The following is a 24266-nucleotide window of genomic DNA, read 5'->3' as shown; positions in this document are numbered from 1 at the left end:
AGGCTTTTTTTTTTTTTTTTAGTTGGAGTCTCACTCTGTCGCCCAGACTGGAGTGCAGCTACCACTCCTGGCCACTGCAGCCTCGCCTGCTGGGCTCCAGCGATCCTTCCGCCTCAGCCTTCCGAGTAGCTGGAATTACAGGCATGCGCTACCACGCCCGGCTGATTTTTTGATTTATGGTAGAGATGAGGTCTTGCTGCCCAGGCGAGTCTTGAACCCACGGGCTCAGGCAATCCACTCACCTCAGCCTCCCAAAGGCGCGGGATTACAGGCTGAGCCACCGAGCCCAGCTGCTTCCAAATATTTTGCTCTTTTTTTTTTTTTAAGACATGGAATCTCCATCTGTTGTTGGAGGGAGTGTAGTGGCATAATTCTAGCTCACTGTAAGCTTGAGCTCCTGGGCTCAAGCAATATTTCTACCTCAGGTTCCCAACTAGCTAGCATCACAGGTATGTTCCATCATGTTTTGCTGATTTAAAAAACAAAACAACCAGAAAAACTTTTTTTTTTTTGTAAAGACAGAGTCTTGCTAGGTTGCCCAGGCTAGTCTCAAATTCCTGGTCTAAGTGATCCTCCTGTCTCATTCTCTCAAAGTACCGGGATTACAGGCATGAACCACTGAGCCCAACAGAAGTACTTCTTTTTTTCTTTTTTTTTTGAGTTGGAGTCTCACTCTGTTGTCCAGACTGGAATGCAGTGACATGCTCATAGCCACAACCTTGGCTTGCTGGGTGCATGTGATCCTTCTGCTTCAGCCTTCCAAGTAGCTGGAACTACAGGCATATGCCACCATGTCTGGCTAATTTTTTGATTTATTGTAGGGATGAAGTCTTGCCAAGTTGCCCAGGCTGGTCTCGAACCCTTGGACTCAGGCAATACTTTCACCTCTACCTCCCAAAGTATGAGCCACTGTGCCCGGCATACTCCTCTTTTTTGAACTGAGGTTTCACTCTGTTATCCAGGCTGCAGGGCAGTGACACAAGCACGGCTCACCACAACCTCAGCCTCCTGGATTATTCAGGCAATCCTCCTGCCTCAGCCTCCTAAGTAACTCGGACTACAGGTACATGCCACCATGCCTGGCTTATTTTTTATTTTTATAGAGATGTGGTCTTGTTATGTTGCCCAGGCTGGTCTTGAAACTCTGGGCTGAAGCTGTCCTCCTGCCTTAGCCTCCCAAAATGTTGGGATTATAGATGTGAGCTACTGCACCTGGCCCAGATTCTTTATACATACAATTTTGGATATTTTTGGCAGTCGTCTCTTCACATATGCTTTCGGTTCCATTCCACAAATTACCACAAGCTAGGTGGCTTAAGACAAAAGAAATGTATTCTCCTACAGTTTGGGGCCAGAAGTCCTAATTCGAGGAGTTGGCAGGGGCCTTCTAGAGGCCCTGGGGGAAGAATCGTTCCTGATTTCTGGTGGGTGTTGATAGTCCTTGGTGTCCCTTGGCTTGTGACTACGTCACTCCAGTCTTGACCTCCCTCTTTTCATGACCTTCTTTCCTCCTTTACATCTGTCTGTGTGTCCTCTACTTTTCTTCTCCTTTTTCCGCCTCATCCTTCCAAGTAACTGGAACCGCAGGCACCACCACACCAGACTGATTATTTATTTATTTATTTATTGTAGAGACTAGGTCTCACCAAATTGCCCAGTCTGGTCTCCAACCCCTGGGCTCAGGCAGTCTTCTCATCTTGACCTCCCAAAATGCTGGTGACTTGCTCCTCTTCTCTTCTTACAAGGAACTAGTCATTGAATTTAGGATCCACCCTAATCTCGTATGACCTCTCCCTAACTAATTGCATCTTCAGAGAGCCAATTTCCAAAGAGGTTCTAGTGGATGTGAGTTTTTGGGGGACACTATTCAATCTAGAACAGAGTGAACCCCTGAAATATTTACCACTGTCCTTCCTCCTTGGTAGGCCCAGTATGCTTACTTTTTTCCTTTCAGACCCTGCAGGAATTCTGAAAGCTCTGCTTAGCTTCTCATCTTAGCAGCTCATGGTTGGAAAAAGCCTCAAGAGTGAAAACTCCAACTGTAGAACTGGTTGGTGTCTGTGGCTTCTCTTATCTCTGGCATCTTAGTCCCTCTAGTCTTTCTGACTTTGCAAAGCTCTTAGACTTTCAGGTTTGTTAATTAAAAAAAAAAAAAAAAATTAGGCCAGGCATGGTCGCTCAAGCTTTGAGCTCAAACTAAAAGCTAGAAATTTTTTTTTTTTTTTCGAGTTGGAGTCTTACTCTGTCACCCAGGCTGGAATGCAGTGGCATGCTCACGGCCACTGCAGCCTTGACCTGCTGGGCTCAGGTGATCCTTCAGCCTCAGCCTTTCAAGTAGCTAGAACTACAGGTACACGCCACCATGCCTGGCTACTTTTTTTGATTTATTGTAGAGATGAAGTCTTGTCAAGTTGCCCAGTCTGGTCTTGAACCCATGGGCTCAGGCAATCCTCTCATCTTGGCCTCCCAAAGTGCTGGGATTATAGGTGTGAGCCACCGAACTGGCTTAAATGACACTTTTTAGTGTTTGTCTTTCTGTTGCCAGATATACCACCACTGTGTAACTGTCTTCATTTACTTTTCTACATGTCAGGTACAAGGTTTCCTTCGGATGGAAACTATACCTTAGGAAGGGTAATTTCTGTGCAGTTTCCCTGCAGATTGGTGATTATTTTAACCAGTGCCTGTGTACATCGTCTGTGCTCTGGTTTGCTACCTGTTATATGTTTTTGTTTTGGGCATTCAGAGTTTTTTTTGGTTTTGATTTGGAGAGATTTTGCCCAAACAGCCTAGGCTTGTTATGAAGTGTTGGTCAGGCAGACATGATTGTAAGCAGGTAAGACATCGACTCAGCCTTGTCTTGTGGGTAGTCTGTTGGTGGGCGTAGAACACAGTGTCCATCCCAGACTCAGTTCTTCCTTGAGTAGATTGTCCAGCTGGTTGGGTTGTGAGGGATCCAGAGAGGCTTGGGATAAAGTTACCCAGGATGTCTCTTTTAATACTGGCTGGGCCGGGCTCGGTGGCTCAGCCTGTAATCCCAGCACTTTGGGAGGCTGAGTCGAGTGGATTAACTGAGCCTGCAGATTTGAGACCAGCCTGGACAACTTGGCAAAACCTCATCTCTACAATAAATAAAAAATTAGCCGGGCATGGTGGCACATGTCTGTAGTTCCAGCTACTTGGAAGGCTGAGGTGGAAGGATCTCCTGTGCCCAACAGGTCAGGCTGTGGTGGCTGTGAGTGTGCCACTGCACTCCACCCTGGGCAACAGAATGAGACTCCAACTCAAAAAGAATTCAAAGGCCTGTGTCCCAGAAATGGGAAGAATGATGTGATTTGCACATTAATTTTGGGAATGATACCTAGGTGTTTCTCTTCTTTTCAGTTAGTTGAATGACCACAGGCCTGGGTTTCTTATTGGTTGCTGGTGATCTGGGGCATTTGATGGATGCTTTGTGTTCACCATTCCATTTTATTCCTGAAATGACTCGCATAATGAATCACAGTGAACCCATTTTACTGATGAAGAAAATAAGATGCAGATAAGTGAAATAATTCAACTCATGTTCTAATAAAACTGTATTTGCAAAAGTAGGTGGTGGACCATAATGTGCCCGCCATAATGAACGGCTGTTCCCATTCATCTCTGTACTGTCTGTGGCTGTTTTTCTTTTCTTTTCTTTTTTTTTTTGAGTCAGAATCTTTCTCTGTCACCCAGGCTGGAGTGTAGTGGCATGCTTCTGGCCACTGCAGCCTCGACCTGCTGGGCTCAGGCTGTCCTTCTGCCTCAGCTTTCCAAGTAGCTGGAACTACAGGCACATGCCACCACGCCCAGCTAATTTTTTGATTTGCTGTAGAGATTAGGTCTTGCCAAATTGCCCAGGTTGGTCTCGAACCCATGGGCTCAGGCAATTCTTTTACCTCAGCCTCCCAAAGTGCTGGGATTGAAGGTCTGAGCCACTGCCTCTGGCCCTGTGGCTGCTTTTAGGTAGAGTTGTGACTGAGACTGTTGGGCCCCAATAAAGTATAAAGTACCTATTCGTTGTCCCTTTACTGAAAAAGTTTACCAAGCCCTGCCCTACAGAACAAAGCATAGGAGGAGATTCTGCTTTGTCCTGCTGTCATACCATCGTCCATTGTCTGTGTACCCCACTGCCTGCTAAGCTTCATGAAGGCAGGACACTGTGTCTGCTTTGGTTTTTCTTTTTCTTTTTTTTTTTGAGTTGGAGTCTCACTCTATCGCCCAGACTGGAGTGCAGTGGCCGCTCCCAGCCACCGCAGCTTCGACCTGCTGGGCTCTGGCGATCCTTCCACCTCAGCCTTCCGAGTAGCTGGAATTACAGGCGTGCACTACCACGCCTGGCTAATTTTTTGATTTTATTGTAGAGATGAGGTCTCGCCTGCCCAGGCGGGTCTCGAACCCGCAGGCTCAGGCAATCCACTCATCTCAGCCTCCCAAAGGCGCGGGATTACAGGCTGAGCCACCGAGCCCAGCTTGGTTTTTCTTGATTCTCCAGTTACCAGCATAGTGTCTGGCAATACACAGGTTCTTCAGCACAAATATTCAATAATATGAATACATCTTTGGTGGAAGGAGGGCATTATGCACAGTACTGTATTTCATGGTTCCTGAGATACCTTATACCAGGGTCACTCCAGAGTGCTATAGGGGAAGAGACTGATCTTAGGGGAGCAGAATAAAAATTAATTAAAAGTGACCCAGACCTCACAAGGGGTTGGCTTAGAGTTAGTGCCTTTTTAGCCATTGGAAGCCCAACTAGCCAATACTTTATGTAGAATGGAAAAAATGACTTATTTTCCATTCTACTGGAGAAAGAAGAAAGAACCACTGCGGTTATTGGCATTTGATGTCATAATCTTGGAATTTGTTTTTCCTTTAATCACTTACATATCATCATCAAGTTATATGTTGTCAATCAATTACAGCTTATAGGCATGGTTCAGAATATACCAGAGAAACAATTGCTATGATTGAATCACCTGTCAAATATAAATGTAATCCTCCTTGCTTGTTTAGCAGCCTTGGGCTCTGAAGACCCTCTAATCTTGAAACATTGCCGTCCCCTGCCTTCTGCAGTGCCATAACCTTCTGGCACACTTTCTACTTTTTATTTTTCTTTTTTTTTGAGTTGGAGTCTCACTCTGTAGCCCAGACTGGAGTGCAGTGGTCGCTCCTGGCCACCGCAGCCTCAACCTGCTGGGCTCCAGCGATCCTTCCGTCTCAGCCTTCCAAGTAGCTGGAACTACAGGCGCGCGCTACCACGCCCGGCTAATTTTTTGATTTATTGTAGAGATGAGGTCTCACCAAGTTGACCAGGTGGGTCTCGAACCCGCGGGCTCGGACAATCCACTCACCTCAGCCTCCCAAAGACGTGCAATTACAGGCTGAGCCACCGAGCCCGGCTTCTTTTTTTTTCTTTTGAGTTGGAATCTCATTCTGTTATCCAGACTGGAGTGCAGTGGCACACTCCTGGCCACTGCAACCTCAACCTGCTGGCATCCGGTGATCTTTCTACCTCAACCTTCCAAGTAGCTGGAACTACAGGTGCACGCTACCACGCCCAGCTAATTATTTATTTATTTACTGTAGAGATGAGGTCTCACTATGTTGCCCAGGTTGGTCTCGAACCCGTGGGTTCAGACAGTCCTCTTGCCTCGACCTCCCAAAGTTCTGGGATTACAGGCTTGAGCCACTACGCCTGACCACACACTTTCTGCTTCTTTGCTGATCTTTCCTGGCATGTCAGATATTGGTAATCCTCAGATTTCACAATTACTCTTGTTTCTACACGCATTGTTTGGATTCCTTGATGACGTTGCTGTGCATGTGCCTGTTACTCTCACAGTTGACTCTCTAGCCCAAATCATTTCCCTGGACTCTGTCTCTCTGAAATGTCTCCATCTGGAGCACTGCAGGCTTTTCAAAGTGCCCAAGACTGAATTGTCATCACTGCTCGTGTTTGCTTCTGTCTTCCTTGCCTGGTAAATGGCTCTGCCCTTCACCCAGGTCCACCAAAAGCCCTTGGGCTTCTTCCCAACCTTCTCTATCTCCCTCCCCTCTGTCTCTAAGCCAGTCTCTGATAAAGCACTGCATTCTCTGTCTCTTAGACAGGTCCCTGATCCACTCACAGCTCCTCCATCCTCAGTGAGTTTCCCCCCATGTGTCTTTCTGCCTTTATCAGCTCTCGCCTGCTCATGGAATGGACTTCTTAGACTATCTTCCCTCCACCTCCCACCCCAAACCCCGCTAAAACTCTTTTATGGGTCTCTGTTAGAGTTGGACCAAATACACTTTCCTTGATATGCCTTCCAGGGCCCTGTTCCTACTGGCTTGGTCTGTCTCTGTTCTTCTCTCACACCCCAGTGTACACACAGGGCTAATAGGCAGTGGTAGGAAAGACACTGCAACACCCTGTCTGGTTGGCAAAGAAATGATGGCCAGAGCCCTACAAACTCCTCTGTGGCTCTGACCCCTGCTTTGGGACCCCTGGGACCTCCCTATAGTCCAGCAGTTAAAGCATCAGTGGGGGTTGGGCCATCAGCACTACTGCCTTTTGATGGTTCAGTACCTCTCACTGATTCTGATGATCCAGTTTCCCATATTTCTTTTTTTTTGAGTTGGAGTCTCACTCTGTTGCCCAGGCTGGAGTGCAGTGGCACACTCATGGCTACCCCAGTTTCGACCTGCTGGGCTCCGGTGATCCTTCCACATCAGCCTTCCAAGTAGCTGGAACTACAGGTGTGCATCACCATGCCTGGCTAATTTTTTGATTTATTGTAGAGATGGAGTCTCACCAAGTTGCCCAGGCTTGTCTTGAACCCCTGGGCTCAGGCAATCCTTTCGCCTCCACCTCCCAAAGTGCTGGGATTACAGGTGTGAGCCACTGCACCTGACCTGTTCCCCATATTTTAAATAGCACTCCTGGTTTCTACTCCCAAGACTGACGATACTCTTTGTTCTTTCCCTTCTACTGCCCTTTGTCCATTCTCAACGCTCACCCAAACTCCTACTGCCCAACATCTATTCTCATTAAAAAATTTTGGGCTGGGTATGGTAGCTTATGCCTATAATCCCAGCACTTTGGGAGGTGGAGACAAGAGGATTGCTTGAGCCCAGGGGTTCAAGACGAGCCTGGGCAACTTGGTGAGAACTTATCTCTACAAAATTAGCTGGGCATGGTGACCATGCCTATGGTACCAGCTACTTGGAAGACTGAGGCAGAAGGATTGCCTGAGTCCAGCTGATTGAGGCTGTGGTGGCTGTGAGCATGCCACTGCACTCCAGCCTGTGTGACAGAGTGAGACTCCAACTAAAAAAAAAATTGTGATAAAATATCCTTAATAAAATGTACCATTTCAGCCATTTGAAGTGTACACTTCAGTAGTGTTAAGTACATTCACATTCACATGAAGTACCTTCTACAACCATCACCACCATCCACTCCAGAACCTTGCCATCTTCCCACACTGAAACTCTGCACTCATTAAATACCGACACTGCCCCACCCCAGCCCTGGTTAGCCACTATTCTACTCTCTGTTTCAGAGCTTTATTGCTCTAGAAATCTCCTATAAGTGGAACCATACAATATTTATTCTTTTACTTATTAATTTTTTTTTTTTTTGAGTTGGAATCTTACTCTGTCGCCCAGGCTGGAGTGCAGTGACAACGTTCACGGACATTGCAGCCTCGATCTACCGGGCTCAGGTGATCCTTCTGCCTCAGCCTTCCAAGTAGCTGGAACCACAGGCGTGTGCCACCATGCTCGACTGATTTTTTAAATTTATAGAGATAAGGTCTTGCCAAGTTGCCCAGGCTAGTCTCAAACCCATGGGCTCAGGCAATCCTTTCACCTCGGCCTCCAAGGTGCTGGGATTATAGGTGTGAACCACCATGCCAGGCATATAATATTTTTTTTTTTGTTTCTGGCTTCACTTAGCATAATGTCTTTAAGGTCCATCCATGTTGTAGTATGTGTCAGAATGTTCTTTTTTTTTTTCTTAAAAGTTCTGAACTGTCTTTTTTTTTAACTTTATTATGAAGATGTAGGTACAAGTCAGGATTAAGTAAGTAATGTATGTGCAGGTGAAGTCTGGGCCTCCAACTGGTCCTCTCTTCCCCTGGTTTAGTATGCTTTGTGTTGTTATAATGTCCTTATATTTTTTAAAATTTGTTTTTGAGTTGGTATCTCACTCTGTTGCCCAGGCTGGAGTGCAGTGGCACGCATGGCCAACGCAGCCTCGACCTGCTGGGCTCAGGTGATCCTTCTGCCTCAACCTTCCAAGATGCTGGAACCACAGGCATGTGCCACCATGTCTGGCTGATTTTTTAATTTATTGTAGAGACGAGATCTCGCCATGATGCCCAGGCTGGTCTCAAACCCCTGAGCTCAGGTAATCCTCTTGCTTCTGCCTCCCAAAGTGCTGGGATTGTGTGAGCCACTGTGCTCGGCTAGAATGTCCTTATATTTTAAGGCTGAATAATATGCCAGCGTATGTATAGACCAAGGTCTCCAACCTTTTGGCATCAGGGACTGATTTTGTGGATGATGATTTTTCCACGGACCAGGTTGTAGGGGATGGTTTTGGGATGATTCAAGCATATAATGTTTATTGTGTACTTTATCTTTATTATTATTACATTTTAATATATAATGAAATAATTATACAACTCACCATAAAATAAAAGAGGCACTGATGGAAGAATAAAATAATGGGCAGGCTATGGGCAGACTAAAATAAGGATTCTGACTTTAAACCTGCCACCAGATTTAGCTGTACAATTGAAGTATATCAACTCATTTGCCACTCACTGATAGGGTTTTGACATGAGTCTGCAAACAACTGATCTATTATTGTCTCTGTGCAGCCAAACCTTACTGCTAATGTTAATCTGTATTTGTGGCTGCTCCACAGAGGAACATCACTGCCTCAGCTCTACCTCAGATCATCAGGCGTGAGATTCTCATAAGGAGCATGAAACCTAGATCCCTCGCATGTGCTCCTATATGAGAATCCAATGCTGTAGCTGATATGACAAGAGATGGAACTCAGGTGGTAATGTGAGTGATGGGGAGTGTCTGTAAATACAGATGATGCTTTGCTTACTTGCCCACTGCTCAGCTCTTGCTGTGAGATCCGGTTCCTAACAGGCCACGGACTGGTACCCAGTACTGGTGCATGGCCTGGGGGTTGGCGACCCCTGGTTTAGACATATTATGTTTATCCTGATGGACATTTGGGTTTCTTCCATTTATTGGCTATTGTGAATGGTGCTGCTATGAATATGGGGACACAAATATTTGCTTTTTTCTGCTTTCATTTCTTTTTTTTTATGAGTTGGAGTCTCACTCTGTTGCCCAGGCTGGATTGCAACGGCATGCTCACGACCATCGCAGCCTTGACCTGCTGGGCTCAGGTGATCCTTCTGCCTCAGCCTTCCAAGTAACTTGGAACTACAGGCACGTGCTACCATGCCCGGCTTATTTTTTGATTTATTGTAGAGAAAAGGTCTCACCAAGCTGCCCAGGCTGGTCTCGAACCCTTGAGCTCTGGCAATCCTCTCACTTTGGCCTCTCAAAGTGCTGGGATTACAGGCTTGAGCCACTGTGCCCAGCCTGCTTTCATTTCTTTTGGGTATAAACCCAGAAGTGGACTTGCTGGATCTTATGGTAATTCTATGTTTAAGTTTTTGAGGAACTATTAATCTGTTTTCAGTATACAATTTTACATTATTACCAGCAATGCACAAGGATTCCAGTTAATCCACATCCATACCAACATTTTTTTTTTAAGTCAGAGTCTTACTCTTTCACCTGTCTGGAGTACAGTGGCACAGTCATGGTTCACCATAGCCTCAACCTCCTGGGCTTAGGCGATCTTTCTGCCTCAGCCTTCTGAGTAGCTGGGACTATAGGAACATGTCACCATGCCTGGCTATTTTTTGTTTCATGTTTTTGTAGAGATGAGGTCTCCCTATGTTGCCCAGGCTGGTTTTGAACTTCTGTACTCAAGTAATCCTTTCACCTTGGCCTCCCAAAGTGCTGGGATTACAGGCGTGAACCACAGTACTCAGCCTGTTTTCTGTTTTTGTTTGTAAATCAGAGAAAAGGCATACAAATTTTATTAATGTCTACATGAGAAGAACTACAGAGTGATCTCCTGTTTCTTAAAAACATAATAAACTGGGCATGGTGGCTCACATTTGTAATCCCAGCACTTTGGGAGACGGAGGTGAGAGGATTGTCTGAGCCCACAGGTTCGAGACCAGCCTGGGTAACATGGTGAGACCTCATCTCTACAACAAATAAAAAAATTAGAAGGACATGGTGGTGCACGCCTGTATTTTCAGCTACTTGGAAGGCTGAAGTGGAAGGATTGCCTGAGCCCAGTAGGCTGAGCCTGTGGTGCCATGAGCATGCCACTGCACTGCAGCCTGGGCAACAGAGTGAGACTCTGACTCAGGAAAAAAAAAAAAAGCCATCCTAATGGGTGTGAAGTAGCATCTCGTTGTATTTTTGATCAGTTTTCTCTTGAAGTTTCAGATTTCTTAAAGAAGTCCTTCGTGAGCTCCCTACCCAGCTCAGCTAGACTGTGCCCCTCCCACAGTCCCACAGTCCTGAGTCCTTCCCCCAGCAAACCTGTGAGTGGCCCTGTCTGTTTCTTGGCTGTTTGTGTCTTGGAGGTCAAGGACTGGGTTCATCCTCACTCATCCTTGTAGTTTCAGTGTATTTCAGGGTACCTGACCACCTGCATAGTAGAGGCTACCAAGGGACCATGTTCACGGTAATGGCTCAAGGACCCTGCCTTCAGGACATGCTGCCCACTTTCCCTGGAAGCCAAACCCCCACCCTCTGCTGTCTGTACCCATCCTCACGGTCCGTTGAAAGCAGGTGGTGTTAATAAGCCCCCAACTGTAGAACTAGAGACACTGACTTCTTTGGTCCTCGGTGGGGATTTTTGAAAGCAGTTGTTTGCACTTAACTCAAAAGAATTTATGTTTTGCATCATTGGGTTACTTTGGGTGTCAGTTTCATTTCTGTAGAAAATTAATTTTGGAGGGAGCTGCATGTGCCTGGAGAGCCTAGGGCCCATGCTTTTGATTGTGAGGGGAAGTCCACTCCCTACCCTCCCATCCCTGCTTTCAGTTCCCTCATGGTGGTTCTCTTTTGTATTCATGAACTTGCAAATCAGCTGCTTCTGGTGAAGGAGACCTTGAAAGAATGTCTGCTTATGGTGTGGAGAAAACACTGAGCTCTGCTCTAGCTGAAAAAAAAAAGTGGCTGGCCTTAGGGAGGAAGCCTGAAGCCAGGGTGCCAACCTTTTTGGGCTGGCTGTTAATCTGCAGGTTGCTGAGGACACCTTAACATCTGGGGTGGCAGAGGACTTGGGCCAGTGGCTATTTATTAAAGGGCATGAAAGTGTTCCAGTATGTTCAGATCTGGTATCTCTTGACCCAGTGTGACCTCTGGCTGTTTCAAATGTGTTTAATCCTGATGTTTCATAAATTAAGACTCAGTTTGATCTGAAAATTGTCAGTTTTGATGCATCCTCAGCACTTTTGGAGGTTGAGGTGGGAGGATTGCTTGAGCCCAGGAGTTTGAGACCAGGCTGGGCAATATAGCAAGATCCCAGTCTCTATTTATAGTATATAACATATTTATAATATATATTATAAATTATATATATAATCATTTTTTAAAAATTAAGAAAGCTGTCAGTTTTGAGGCCTTAATTCTCCATCCTGTGAGGTCCTTTACTTTGTTCCCTTCAGAATGTCAGTGACTCTTCAGCACATGATGGGGTACGAGCCTGAAAGGAAATGAGACCCAATTTTAGAAGCCCTTGTTCCTTTAGTGCTGGAGAAGTCTCCCACTTTTTGATAAAGGAGGTGCTGTGGACTTGTGTAACGTGAGTGTGCTATGCCGAATGTAGGGGCTCTCATTCAGAGAGGCAGCCTTTGGCTCGTTGGAAGGTGACCAAATGTCAGAGCTGCAGTCTTCACTGGAAACTCTCTGGCCAGAAGTTCGAGGCTGCATTTGTGCCCTGCAGTCGGGCTCATCTGGATGGTGATAAGACTGGGATTTGGGAGTGCCTGTATTCACCTGTGTTCTACCTCAGGCTGGAAGATGTGAGAACTTGGTAAACTTTTGTTCCTGGAAGGATTGATGTATGGCTGATACTGTTAATCCCTTGGCTTGATAGAACCCTGCTTTTGCTTGGCAGTGGTAGGTCCTTTATCTAGATAAGGGATAATGAGTGATTAAGCCAGTCTTGATTTTTGTTCCCTTGTGGCTTTTTGGGATTACTTATCCTTGCCTGATAACAGGAGAAAGAGCTGGCTTTACTCCATGCCTTTCCTTCCTGCTCCCACTGTGAATGTGATGCCCAGAGCTGTGACAGTCCTCTGTGACAATGAAGTTAAAGGGTTGGGGATTCTGGCCTGACATAGCCTTTAAACCAACTGCCCATCCCTGGGCTAATTATGTGAGAAGAAACCCAACTCCTTCGAGTTTTCTGTTTCTTGTTGCTCACTGCTTATTGTTTGGGCCCTGCTGTCATGCTGAGAAAGCACACTCCCTCCTAGCTGTGGAGGATGGGGTTGCTCAGTGTCTGGCGTGTGCTTGGTCCTCTGGAGATGATTGTCAGATGCTTGAAGAACAAAGCTTCTCTCACCGCACTAGACCTCTTCCAGTTCCAAATGACAGAAAATCCCTTAGGCTGATGTAAGAAAAAAAAAGCACTTACTGACTCAAGTAACTTAGAAATTATCTAGAAGTTGGGACCAGTGTTCCCCCAAATCCAGCTCGTTCTTTCTCTCAGCATAGCTTGTCTAAGTTTAGATCAAATGTCTTTTCAGGTGGGGTCTTTCCACATCATGGGAGAAAAATGGCCCCAGGTGGCTCCAGGTTTATGATTCTTAGAGCTCCTGCTTCTAGAATAGGGGTTAGCAACTTTCTTTCTTTCTTTTTTTTCATTTTTTTTTTTGAGTTGGAGTCTCATTCTGTCGCCCAGACTGGAGTGCAGTGGCTGCTCCCGGCCCCCGCAGCCTCGATCTGCTGGGCTCTGGCGATGCTTCCGCCTCAGCCTTCCAAGTATCTGGAACTACAGGTGCGTGCTACCATGCTCGGTTGATTTTTGATTTATTGTAGAGATGAGGGCTTGCCAAGTTGCCCAGGCGGGTCTCGAACCTGCATGCTCAGGCAGTCCACTCACGTCAGCCTCCCAAAGTGTGAGATTACAGGCTGAGCCACCAAGCCCGGCTGCAACTTTCCTTCTTAAAGGATTGGATGGTACAGGCCACACGATCTCTATCACAGCGATTCTGCCACTGTGGCAGGAGTAGGCACAGATGATGTGAGCAAATGGGTGTGGCTGTGTTCCAGTTACTCTTACTTACCAAAACAGTTTGCAGGCTGACTCTGACTCTCAGGCCATAGTTTGCTGACCTCAGCTCCTGAAGGAGCTCTTTCAAGGCCTCTTTCTCCTAGCGGTTCAGATAGAAGTTGTGCGGGGTTCTCTGTGTCCAGGGCCAGGACTAGTGTGAGGCCAGTGAGACATTTACTTTGGCCACAGAATTTAAGGGGGTACCAAAAAATTCAGCAATCAAGAGAAATTATATATTCATACAATATTTTAAGTAATCAAAATGGCAGATGTCCTGCTGTGGCCAGGTAATTATCCAGCCTGGGTTAGCTGCCTACCCCCCGTGGGAAGGAGAGACTAGAGGGTGCTAAGACACCTTTACAGGAACCCAGTGGAAAGAGGGGTGCTTTTACTAGAAGGAAGGGTATACGGCTGAGTGAGGCTAAGGTGAGAGGATCATTTGAGACAAGGGGTTCGAGGCTGCAGTGAGCTATGACTGCACCACTGCACTCCAGCCTAGGCAGCAGGGCAAGACTGTCTCTTAAAAAAAACAAATAAGTCGGGCTCGGTGGCTCAGCCTGTAATCCTGCGCCTTGGGAGGCTGAGGTGAGTGAATTCCCTGAGCCTGCGGGTTCGAGACCCGGCTGGGCAACTTGGTGAGCCCTCATCTCTACAATAAATAAAAAATTAACTGGGCGTGGTAGTGTGCGCCTGTAATTCCAGCTACTCAGAAGGCTGAGGTGGAAGGATTGCCGCAGCACAGCAGGTGGGCCGGGAGCGGCCACTGCACTCCAATCTGGGTGACAGAGTGAGACTCCAACTCAAACAAACAAACAAGCAAACAAAAAACCAAATAGGTCTGACACGGTGGCTCACGCCTATAATCCCAGGACTTTGGGAGGCCGAGGTGAGAGAATTGTCCGAGTCCATGGGTTCGAGACCAGCCTGGGCAATTTGACAAGACCTCATCTCTAGAATAAATAAAAAAATTAGCCATGCGTGGTGGTACGTGTAGTTCCAGCTACTTGGAAGGATGAGGCAGAAGCACTGTCTGAGCCCAGCAGGTTGAGGCTGCGGTGGCCATGAGTGTGCTGCTGCACTCCAGCCTGGGCAACAGAGTGAGACTCCAACTCAGAGTAATAATAATAATAAGCACTCCAGCCTGGGCAACAGAGTGAGACTCCAACTCAGAGTAATAATAATAATAATAATAATAATAATAATAAGAAGAAGAAGAAGAAGAAGAAGAAGCCGGGTGCGGTGGCTAATGCCTATAATCCCAGCACTTTGGGAGGCTGAGGTGAGAGGATTGCCTGAGCCCACAGGTTTGTGACCAGCCTGGGCAACTTGGTGAGACCTCATCTCTACAATAAATAAATAAATTAGCCTGGCATGGTGGTGTGTGCCTATAGTTCCAGCTACTTGGAAGGCTGACACAGAAGGATCACCTGAGCCCAGTAGGTCAAGACTGCGGTGGCTGTCAGCATGCCATTGCACTTCCTGCCTGGGCGACAGAGTGAGACTCCAACTCAAAAAGAAAAAAAAAAATGATGATGATGATGATGAAAGGAATACTGTTTGCCTGCCTTAGTGCCTGGATGTTTGGTGCAAGTGCAGTAATTATATTACTAGCTGGTTTTCAGTGAGTACCTATTATGTGCTGGGTTGTTCATCATTTTGGCTAGCATTCATTGACTGTATTTACATATATTCTTATTTCTCATTTTTTCCTCAGCTATCCTTAGAGGTGTAGGTATTGTTCTCCCTGCCATACAGATGAGGAAAATAGAGGACAAAATAAGGTGCCCAAGGTCCCATAATGCCTGAACTAGTATTTCAGCCAAGCCTTTTGTCTTCCTCATGGTCTCCAAGACATGAATTCTTGGTGTGGATGAAAGTTGAGGCTTGGTAGAAACTTTGCCAAAAGCCCAGTGCTGTTGGGTGTTGTCCATTCACTAGTGCCCAGGGTAGCACTTCTCTGCACCTCTCCCTGGCACTTGTTCTTGGCAGTTGACTTTCAGGTGTTTGGAGAACCAGACACCCTTGCCTACTTTTGGAAGCTCGTGTTTTGAAGCAGATCAGTATATGTTCCCAAATTAAATTACAGACACCGCATGCGCTAATTGGCAGATGAGCTGCACTTTAAATAGACCACATTAATTCTGGCAGTGAAAGTGGAACCCTACTGGGATAATTCTCATCATCATCTGCATCGCCTTGACAAGCTTTAAAAGGATTCTGTAGCAGTATGCAATTTGCAAAACTGAAAGGTGAAAACATACCGTAAAGTATTCATATGCTTTCAAGGTCAGAGGGAGGTTGCTGCATTTTTCATGAAAGGAAAGAGGGTGCAGGTGAGAGTCATTGGATGTGAAATGTGATGGAGATTAGAATGATTGTCTGGGGTGTTTCAGAAGACGCTGTTGGCAGGCTGGTCCAGGGCATTGCTGTTGCCGACTTCTCCCCGTGCTGATTTCTGTGCAAAGAGAGAGGGCTGTTTTGCACAGTTGTGTGGTTTAAACTGATCTGATCAGTTTTGGAAGAGAATTAGTTTGGAAGGGAATGAGACCGAAAATAGTCCTGAGTGAACTGCCCTGTTGGGCTTTTTCAGTCATTCCTGGGAAGTTTATTCTAAATGATCGCAAAGGTTGGCTTGATCCACAAGTATGTATGAGCACTCATGCATACATATACACAGAAAGGAAAAGAGATGGCCACACAGATGCTTCTGCTGAGAAGGCAGTTATTAAGCAAATGGTTGGTCTGCCTGGACTGGGCACTAAGCTCAGTGCTTTCCCTGCCTTTTGCAGTTACTCCAATAGCCCTGGGCCATTCTGTACTTCTGGGTTTATTTTATGGACCAGGAATCTGAGACTTGGCATGGTTGAGTGACGTGCGCAGGGTCATTTGGTTGAGCTCTTCACCGGTTTGTTCTGCCCACTAGACTGGAAGCCCCTCAGGGGTCCTTGTTGTGTCTATCTGGTAGTCCATAGCCTGTCTCTATTCATGGCTCGCAGAAAGAATGTAGTCAATCTTAGATATGTTGACTTGAAATTTAAGCATGAACTTATTAACTTGCTGTCTAATTTCTGGAGATGTTTTTATTTTCATTCTTCTGGATGGAAGATTCAAAGACTGTCACATTTCACAGGGGTCTGTGATCCTGTTTAGTTCCTGCATTGAAAGTCAGGTCTGGCCACAGAGACCCAGCTTTCCTACTGGAATATTATGTAGTTGTGAACCTGGTCTTTTTCTTTTTTTGTGTGTGTGTTAGAATCTCACTCTGCCCAGACTGGAGGGCAGTAGCATACTCATGGCCACCATAGCCTCAATGTGCTAGGCTCAGGCAATCTTTCTACCTCAGCCTTCCAAGTAACTGGAATCACAGACTTGTTCCACCTGGCTAATTTTTAAATTTATTGTAGAGATGAGGTCTCACCAAGTTGCCCAGGCTTGTCTTGAACCCTTGGACTCAGGCAATCCTCTTGTCTCCACCTCCCAAAGTGCTGGGATTATAGGCATCTAGCTAGCACGGTTGTTTTGAAGAAGGTACACTTTGCAGGGCAGTGTGAGTTGGTGGTTTGTGGTGAGCTCTGAGGCCCCTTTTTGCTGTACTGGCTACTAGCTGTTGTTGGGCAAGTCAATTCCTTCGTCCAGGCCTTGGAGCTTGTCTCTGACATGGAATTGGATTGACTGTTACAAAGTCAGATGTTAAATGTTTATTGCAATGGCTAGTGCATAGTTAATGTTCAGTACACAGTAGCTTCTGTTGCTGTTGTAATTGTTATTGATGGCATGAAAAAGTATTGATGAGCCAATGTTAAGTGCAGATAATTGATCACAAACTTAGTTATACACTAGAATTATAGCTCTGAGAAAATCTGTGTGCATGTAGATAAGAAAGGTGGGATGTGAGGAGATACAAGTAGTTGTAAGAATGACAGTCATGGATTGAAAACATACTTCCTTAGGGTTCCCTTAAAGCCTTACATCTGTTCCTATCTTCAGGCCTAGTAATCCAGTGTATAGAAATCTTTCCTAAGGCGTTAGAAATGAAGACAGTTATTTATATTTAGGGATGTTCTTGGCCAGATGTGGTGGTGCGTGCTTGTGGTCCCAGCTTTTCAGGAGGCTGAGAGGGGAGGATCGCTTGAGTCTAGGAATTCGAGACCAGCTTGGATGATATAGCAAGACTATATTTTTTTAAAGGATACTCTTTGTCATACAGAAGAGAAATCGGCAATGTATCATGTCTTTGGTAGCAGAGAAATAGTTAAATTATGTTTCCCTGAGAAGCCTCAAGAATCGTATTTCAAAAACTTATTGTAACAGGAAGATGTTCATGATCTAGACAAGAGAATAAATGAATCAGGAGCCAAAATTATATATATAATTATATTACGTATTATATAATATATATGCCCATATACACTCATATAACATGATGTATTATTTTCTTATGGCTGTTGTAACAAATTAACACAAAGTTGGTGTCTTTTAAGCAGTACAGATTTATTCTCCTACAGTTTTGGAGGCCTGGAGTCCAAATCAGTTTCACTGGGCTAAAGTCAAAACTACGGCAGGGCTGGATCCTTCTGGAGGCTCCAGGCAGAATCCATTTCTTGCCTCTACCAGCTTCTAGTTGCTGCTGGGATTCTGTGGCTATGGCCGTATCATTGTTATCTTTGCTTCTCTGGTCACAGCATCTTCTCCTCTTCAGTGTCAAATCCGTCTCTGCTCCTTCTTATAAAGATGCTTGTGATTGTTTCAGCCCCACAGGGATTGCCCAGGGTAATTTCCCCATCTCCAGATCTTTAACTCATAACAGTCGCAAGACTCTTCTGCTGTGTAAGGTAATATTACAGGTTCCAGAGATTAGGAGGTGGATATCTTTGAAGGTCATAATTCAACTTACCACAAATGTTGATTTTGTTTAAAAAAGAAAGTGCAATGCAATAGCAAGAACATGGAACCAACTGTGATGCTCATCAAAAGAGGACTGCTTTAAAAAAATATGGTACATATACAGAATGGAATATTATACAGTCATAAAGAAGAACAAAATCATGAACTTCGCAGCAACCTGGAAGGAATTAGAGTCTATAATACTGAGTGATCTTTCACAGAAGCAAAGAACTGAGTATCACACATTCTCACTCATAAGTGGACTTTGAACAACCATCATAATACTATAAGAAAAGGATTGATAGTAGAGGGAAACTGCAGGGAGGTAGGATTGACAGTAGTGGAAATCTGCCTGGGGAAGTGGGGGGGTGGCACACCTCATCAACAAGGGTACCTGCACAATGAATATTTGTATACTTAACCTTGAATTGTACCCCACAATTTTAAAATAAAAAAATTTAAAAGTTTAAAAAAAAGAGAAAAGTACAGTGAAAAAGACTGGAAGGAAATTCTTGAAGATGTTAGCATCGTTCATTTCAGATGAGAGGCTTTAGAGGTTTTATTTTTCATTTTTTTGAGTCAGAGTCTCATTCTGTCGCCCAGGCTGGTCTCAAACTTTTGAACTCAAGTGGTCCTCTCGCCTTAGTCTCCCAAAGTGCTGGGATTACAGACATGAGCCATCATGCCCAGTAGTCATTGCCATTTTTGATACACTACTCTGTATCTCCCACCTTTTCTGTGCTAAGGGAAGACAACCTACCTGGTGGCTTCTGGTAGCCTGGGGCCAGTTCCCCTGTTGCACAAGTGTTGCAGCAGCATGATGCCATGCCTTCTCTCTGCAGAGCCCGTGTTCTGGTTCTATGTGAAGGAGGTCCTCAACAGGCACGAGCTGCAGCGCTTCTACTCCCTGCGTCATATCACCTCAGACGTGGGCCGTGGCCGTGCCTGGCTGCGCTGCGCCCTCAACGAGCACTCCCTGGAGCGCTACCTGCACATGCTGCTGGCCGACCGCTGCAGGCTCAGGTACCGGTGGGGAGGGCCCTGGGACGGGCTGAACCGAGGGACAGAGATCTGCGGAGGCAGCAGTCAGACCTCTTGGATTGGCAGCCCTCCATCTGGGGCAACCGGACTTCACTGTTCCAGTGTGTTCAGCTGTGCTGTGGTCTGTGAGGGGCCTAGCATACAGCCAGCACTCAGTGTTTTTTTGTTTTTGTTTTTTTGAGTCAGAGTCTTACCCTGTTGCCCAGGCTGGAGTGCAGTGGCACACTAATGGCCACTGGAGCCTCAATCTGCTGGGCCCAGGTGATCCTTCCACCTCAGCCTTCCAAGTAGCTGGAACTGCAGGCCTGCACCACCATGCCCAGCTAATTTTTTTGTTTATTTATTGTAGAGACGAGGTCTCACTAAGTTGCCCAGACTGGTCACCTCGGCTTCCTAAAGTGCTAGTATTATAGGTTTGAGCTGCTGTGCCTGGCCCAATCAGTATTTATTATCCTTGAGGCCTGAGTATGGGGAGAACTGTTGTCTTAAGACACAGTTTGCTCTTCACCTTGTGAAATTTTAATTTGGGATTCTTTCATTCACTCAATCCTCAACTGACTGAAAAAACCCCAAGAAACCAAGGAAGTTTTAAGTTGGGGAAAGAAGTGATTTGTTTTTATTAAAATCTCCATTTTTTTGCTTGTGATTTTTTGGGGGGTAGTGTGGGAGGGGTTTGGGGTCTCGCTCTGTTGCCCAGGCTAGAGTGCAGGGTTATGATCATGGCTTACCACTGCCTTGACCTCCTGGTCTCAGGTGATCCTCCTACCTTAGGCCTCTCAAGTACTGAGACCACAGGTGTGTGCCACTACACCTGACTATTTTTTTTTTTTGTAGAGGTGAGATCTTACTATGTTGCCCAGGCTAGTCTCAACTCTTGGGTTCAAGCAATTCTCCCACCTTGGCCTCCCAAACTGCTGGGATTATAGGTGTGAGCCACTGCTTCTGGCTCTGTCATTTCTTTTTTTTTTTTTTTTTGAGTTGGAGTCTCACTCTGTCTCCCAGACCGGAGTGTAGTGGCCGCTCGTGGCCACCACAGCCTCGACCTGCTGGGCTCCGGCGATCCTTCCGCCTCAGCTTTCCGAGTAGCGGGAATTACAGGCGTGCGCTACCACGCCCGGCTAATTTTTTTACTTTACTGTAGAGATGAGGTCTCGCCTGTCCAGGCGGGTCTCAAACCCGCGGGCTCAGGCAATCCACTCACCTCAGCCTCCCAAAGGCGTGGGATTACAGGCTGAGCCACCAAGCCTGGGCTCTGTCATTTCTTATACTCATAATGTTTATGATCCCTCTGTCTCTGGCTCTTATTTTCCCTCTGAGAATTGTGGACTTGACATGTCTTTCTGTGTCCCCTGATAATACAAAGGGACAGTGATTGACCCTGCTCTGGCTCCTTGAATAACTTCCACATCAGCAATGCCCTGATCCTCAATGGTGAAATCTCATTTAATTCAAGAAGCTGGCATTTCATCAGTACCGTGATGCCTTCCCTTGACTTCACGTTTTGCCATGTGTTACTTGGGTCAGGTGCCCTCTCAGCCTGTAATTTCTAAGGGGTTCTGGGATTGTGCATTAAGGCTCCTAAAATATTCTGTCACAGGCAAAGTTCTTTGTTGCCTGTGGTGCCTTATTTAGTAGTATAGTGAGACTCTGTGGGTCTCATGTCAGAGGACTGGGGAGCTAGGACGACTCACACTGACTGTTCCTGTGTGCTGCTCAGAGTCAGAGTTGGGGTGGAGAATGTATGTACCTCTGGAATACTGACCGACTTTAGTTGAGGAGAACATGTTCATGTTTGTTTATTTTCTAATTTTTTTCAATTGAGGTCTCACTCCGATGCCCAGGCTGGAGTGCAACGGCATAATCAAAGCTCACCATAGCCTCCACCTCCTGGTCTTAGGTGATTCTCCTGCCTCAGCCTCCCGAATAGCTAGGACCATAGACATGGGCCACCAAGCCTGGCTCATTTTTTAATTTTTTTTGTGGAGACGAGGTCTTGCTATATTGCCTAGGCTGGTCTCTAACTCCTGGGCTTAGGCAATCCTCCTCTCTTGGCCTCCCAAAGTATTGAGATTAGAGGCATGAGCCACTGTGCCCAGCTTCATGTTTTTTTTTTTTTTTTTTTAGTCACTCTGTTGCTAAGACTGGAGTACAGTGGCATGTTCACAGCCACCGCAACCTCGACCTGCTGTACTCAGGCGATCCTTCCACCTCAGCCTTCCAAGCAACTGGAACTACAGGTGTGCATCACCACAACCGGCTAATTTTTTGATTTATTGTAGAGATGATGTCTTGCCAAGTTGCCCAGGCTGGTCTTGAACCCCTGGGCTCAGGCGATCCTTTCTCTTCCTCCTCCTAAAGTGCTCATATTTCTTAAAACGAATTTTTGTGAAGCTCTTTCCAACAGATCATTTGCAGGTAGACCAGAGTTACATACTCAGTATCAAAAGTGAAGTTAACAATGATAAAACCGGGCTTGGTGACTCAGCCTGTAATCCCAGTGCTTTGGGAGGCTGAGGTGAGTGGATTGCTTGAGCCCGCCCGCGGGTTCGAGACCCGCCTGGGCAACTTAGCGAGCCCTCATTTCTACAATTAATAAAAAATTAGCTGGGTGTGGTAGTGCGCGCCTGTAGTTCCAGCTACTTAGAAGGCTGAGGCGGAAGGCTCGCCGGAGCCTAGCAGGTCGAGGCTGCAGAGGCCGGGAGCAGCCACTGCACTCCAGTCTGGGTGACAGAGTGAGACTCCAACTCAAAAAACAAACAAACAAACAAAAAATGATAAATTGAAGTGAGTCCAGCAGTTAAGAGTCAGTTGACCTTCCCTGAGTCACATTTCACTTTGCTTACTTGATGTGGGGTAAACCAAACTCATTTATACACATGGCAACGGGCTGAGATTTATAAAGGATGACAGTTTTGGGAGTCAGAGGTATAGCCGTAATGTCAGCTTGAACATGTGGTTTGTACTTCCAGTGACATTTTCTGGATAAGTATACGAAGTGTGACTCTTCTCCCTGTTGGTTGTAGTCAGTCACTTCAGCAGCAAATTTTTCCAGTTCTCTACTGCATGACGTCATCACCGACTCGGCTTTAGTGGATTGAGTTCTGACCCCATTAATTCAGAGTTCTATGGCCTGGTGGGGAAGTCATGGCATTGAGGATATGTGGTTGCTATTACTTATCAGGGAGTCATACAAAGAGCTTAGAGACTGGACTTAGGAGACCTACTTTGAAGCCCTGGCTGCTGTGTATTGGCTGATGACCTTGGACAGGCCCTACAGGCTTCACTGATTCCTCAAGCCCAAGTGCAGTTTAGATGTGTGGAACCTTTTTAACCTCTCCGCCCTTTCCAGGGATAACTCAGGCTTTTGGGTCTGTGGCCCAAGAAGGTATTATATCTGAGTGCCCTGAGTGAAAGAGCCGTGGAGCTCTGTAATTTATTTTTGACATTGTCTCTTCTTATATTAGCCAAATCACGTGAGCCTTGTTAGCCAGCTTGGACTTCCTGTCTGTCTCTTGGGGACGTTGCCTGGTGGCAGTCATTTATCTGTCCTCTTCTACTTTACTGCTTTATAGATATATTTACATATCATGTCTATTTCAGTACTTCAAAACTTGTGGTCTCAGGGGACCAACAAGGAAGTTGTGGGATGTATATGTTCAATCCTCTGTTTTAACCGGAAGCTTCAAACCAGCAGAGACCTCAGATATATCATATCCCTTCTGGGATGGCCAGGCACGGATCTTCCCTGGGGCATCTGGTGGAACTCTGGTTAATGGATGCGGAGAACCACTATTGAGAACTTTTTCCTTTTCTCCTTCAATTTGCAGCACTTTTTATGAAGACTCGTCTTTCGTGATGGATGAAGAAAGGTCCAGCATGCTTCCTACCATGGCAGCTGGTAAGCCTGGGCAAGGCCGGGTGGTGGGCCCTGTGGAGCTTACAAGAAGAAGGGGCTGCGTCAGAGTGGATTTACAGCTCCCAGGGATGCTGGGATTTTCTCTACCCTTCATTGCCTTAATGAGCCACTTACTGCTAGTCCTTCCTTACTGGCATTGAGCGTTGGGTCCATTTATCTAGAATTGATATTCGGGCAGACAGAACTTGGGCTGGAAGGTGTTTAGTTGTGGCTTTGCAGGTGTAATATGAATTGGGGGAATTGGAGGAGGGAGACTGTCGGTGACCAGCACTGACCAAGGGTGGGTTAGGACCCGCACCGGAGAATCAGGAGATGGCGAGAAGACCACTCGGAGGCAGTTCTTCTGGGAACAGTCTGATCAGGACTGGAGCCAAATTTTATTCGAACCTTTTCCAACTTATATACCATTTTCTATACCCTCCAGCAATGTGATAATCACTCACTGGGGGCGTACAAGTTTCGTGCTTTACAAACTATGCATCACAAGACCACCACGAGATCTGCAATTTCCAAGCAAACAATTCGAATTCCATGATGCCTGCCGTGCTTACATTAAGGTCACAGGTGCACAATTTCAATACAAATCGTTCAAAGTGTTTTCCATAATGTTCAATGAATCATTCATATTATACTCTTTGCTCTATACCCTGATTAATACAAAAAAACTTTTCTGAGTTAACTCTAGGTTCAATCCAAGTTCACTGACTCCAAATATTTTTAACAATTAATATTATCAACTTAACACTATACTATAATCTATAAGTTTAGTTAAATGACTTAACTGTCAGTTATACTATTAACCTATTATGATTTAATGTAATGCCTTATAACTCAGTTAAAACTTATTCTTAAACTACCAAACTTTACTATAATTCATATGTTTCATATGTCTAAACTTTAATTTTTATATGATCTAGTTATTGGACTTTAATACTATGCTATATCCTATTAAGCTAATACCTCATCATTAATTCTTTCATAAATCGTATAGTAACTATTACACTTGAATAATGTAGCAAA

The 24266-nt window shown here is 45.7% G+C and overlaps 1 protein-coding gene across 1 annotated transcript in view; it reads left to right on the top strand.

Annotated features, from left to right (window-relative positions):
• Positions 1–24266, top strand: part of SNX29 (sorting nexin 29) — a 221408-nt gene that overhangs the window by 47229 nt on the left and 149913 nt on the right. The window contains exons 5-6 of the mRNA XM_021716663.1: positions 19132–19312; positions 23158–23228. Coding sequence (XP_021572338.1) covers positions 19132–19312; positions 23158–23228 — 252 coding nt within the window. The remainder of the gene's footprint in view (positions 1–19131; positions 19313–23157; positions 23229–24266) is intronic.

The sequence above is a fragment of the Carlito syrichta genome, unplaced genomic scaffold (genome assembly GCF_000164805.1).
Source record: "Carlito syrichta isolate Samal-C Ts95f unplaced genomic scaffold, Tarsius_syrichta-2.0.1 Scaffold308864, whole genome shotgun sequence".
Lineage (NCBI taxonomy): Eukaryota > Metazoa > Chordata > Mammalia > Primates > Tarsiidae > Carlito > Carlito syrichta.
The sequence above is the reverse complement of the archived record's forward strand: the minus strand, read 5'-3'. Positions and strand labels throughout refer to the sequence as shown.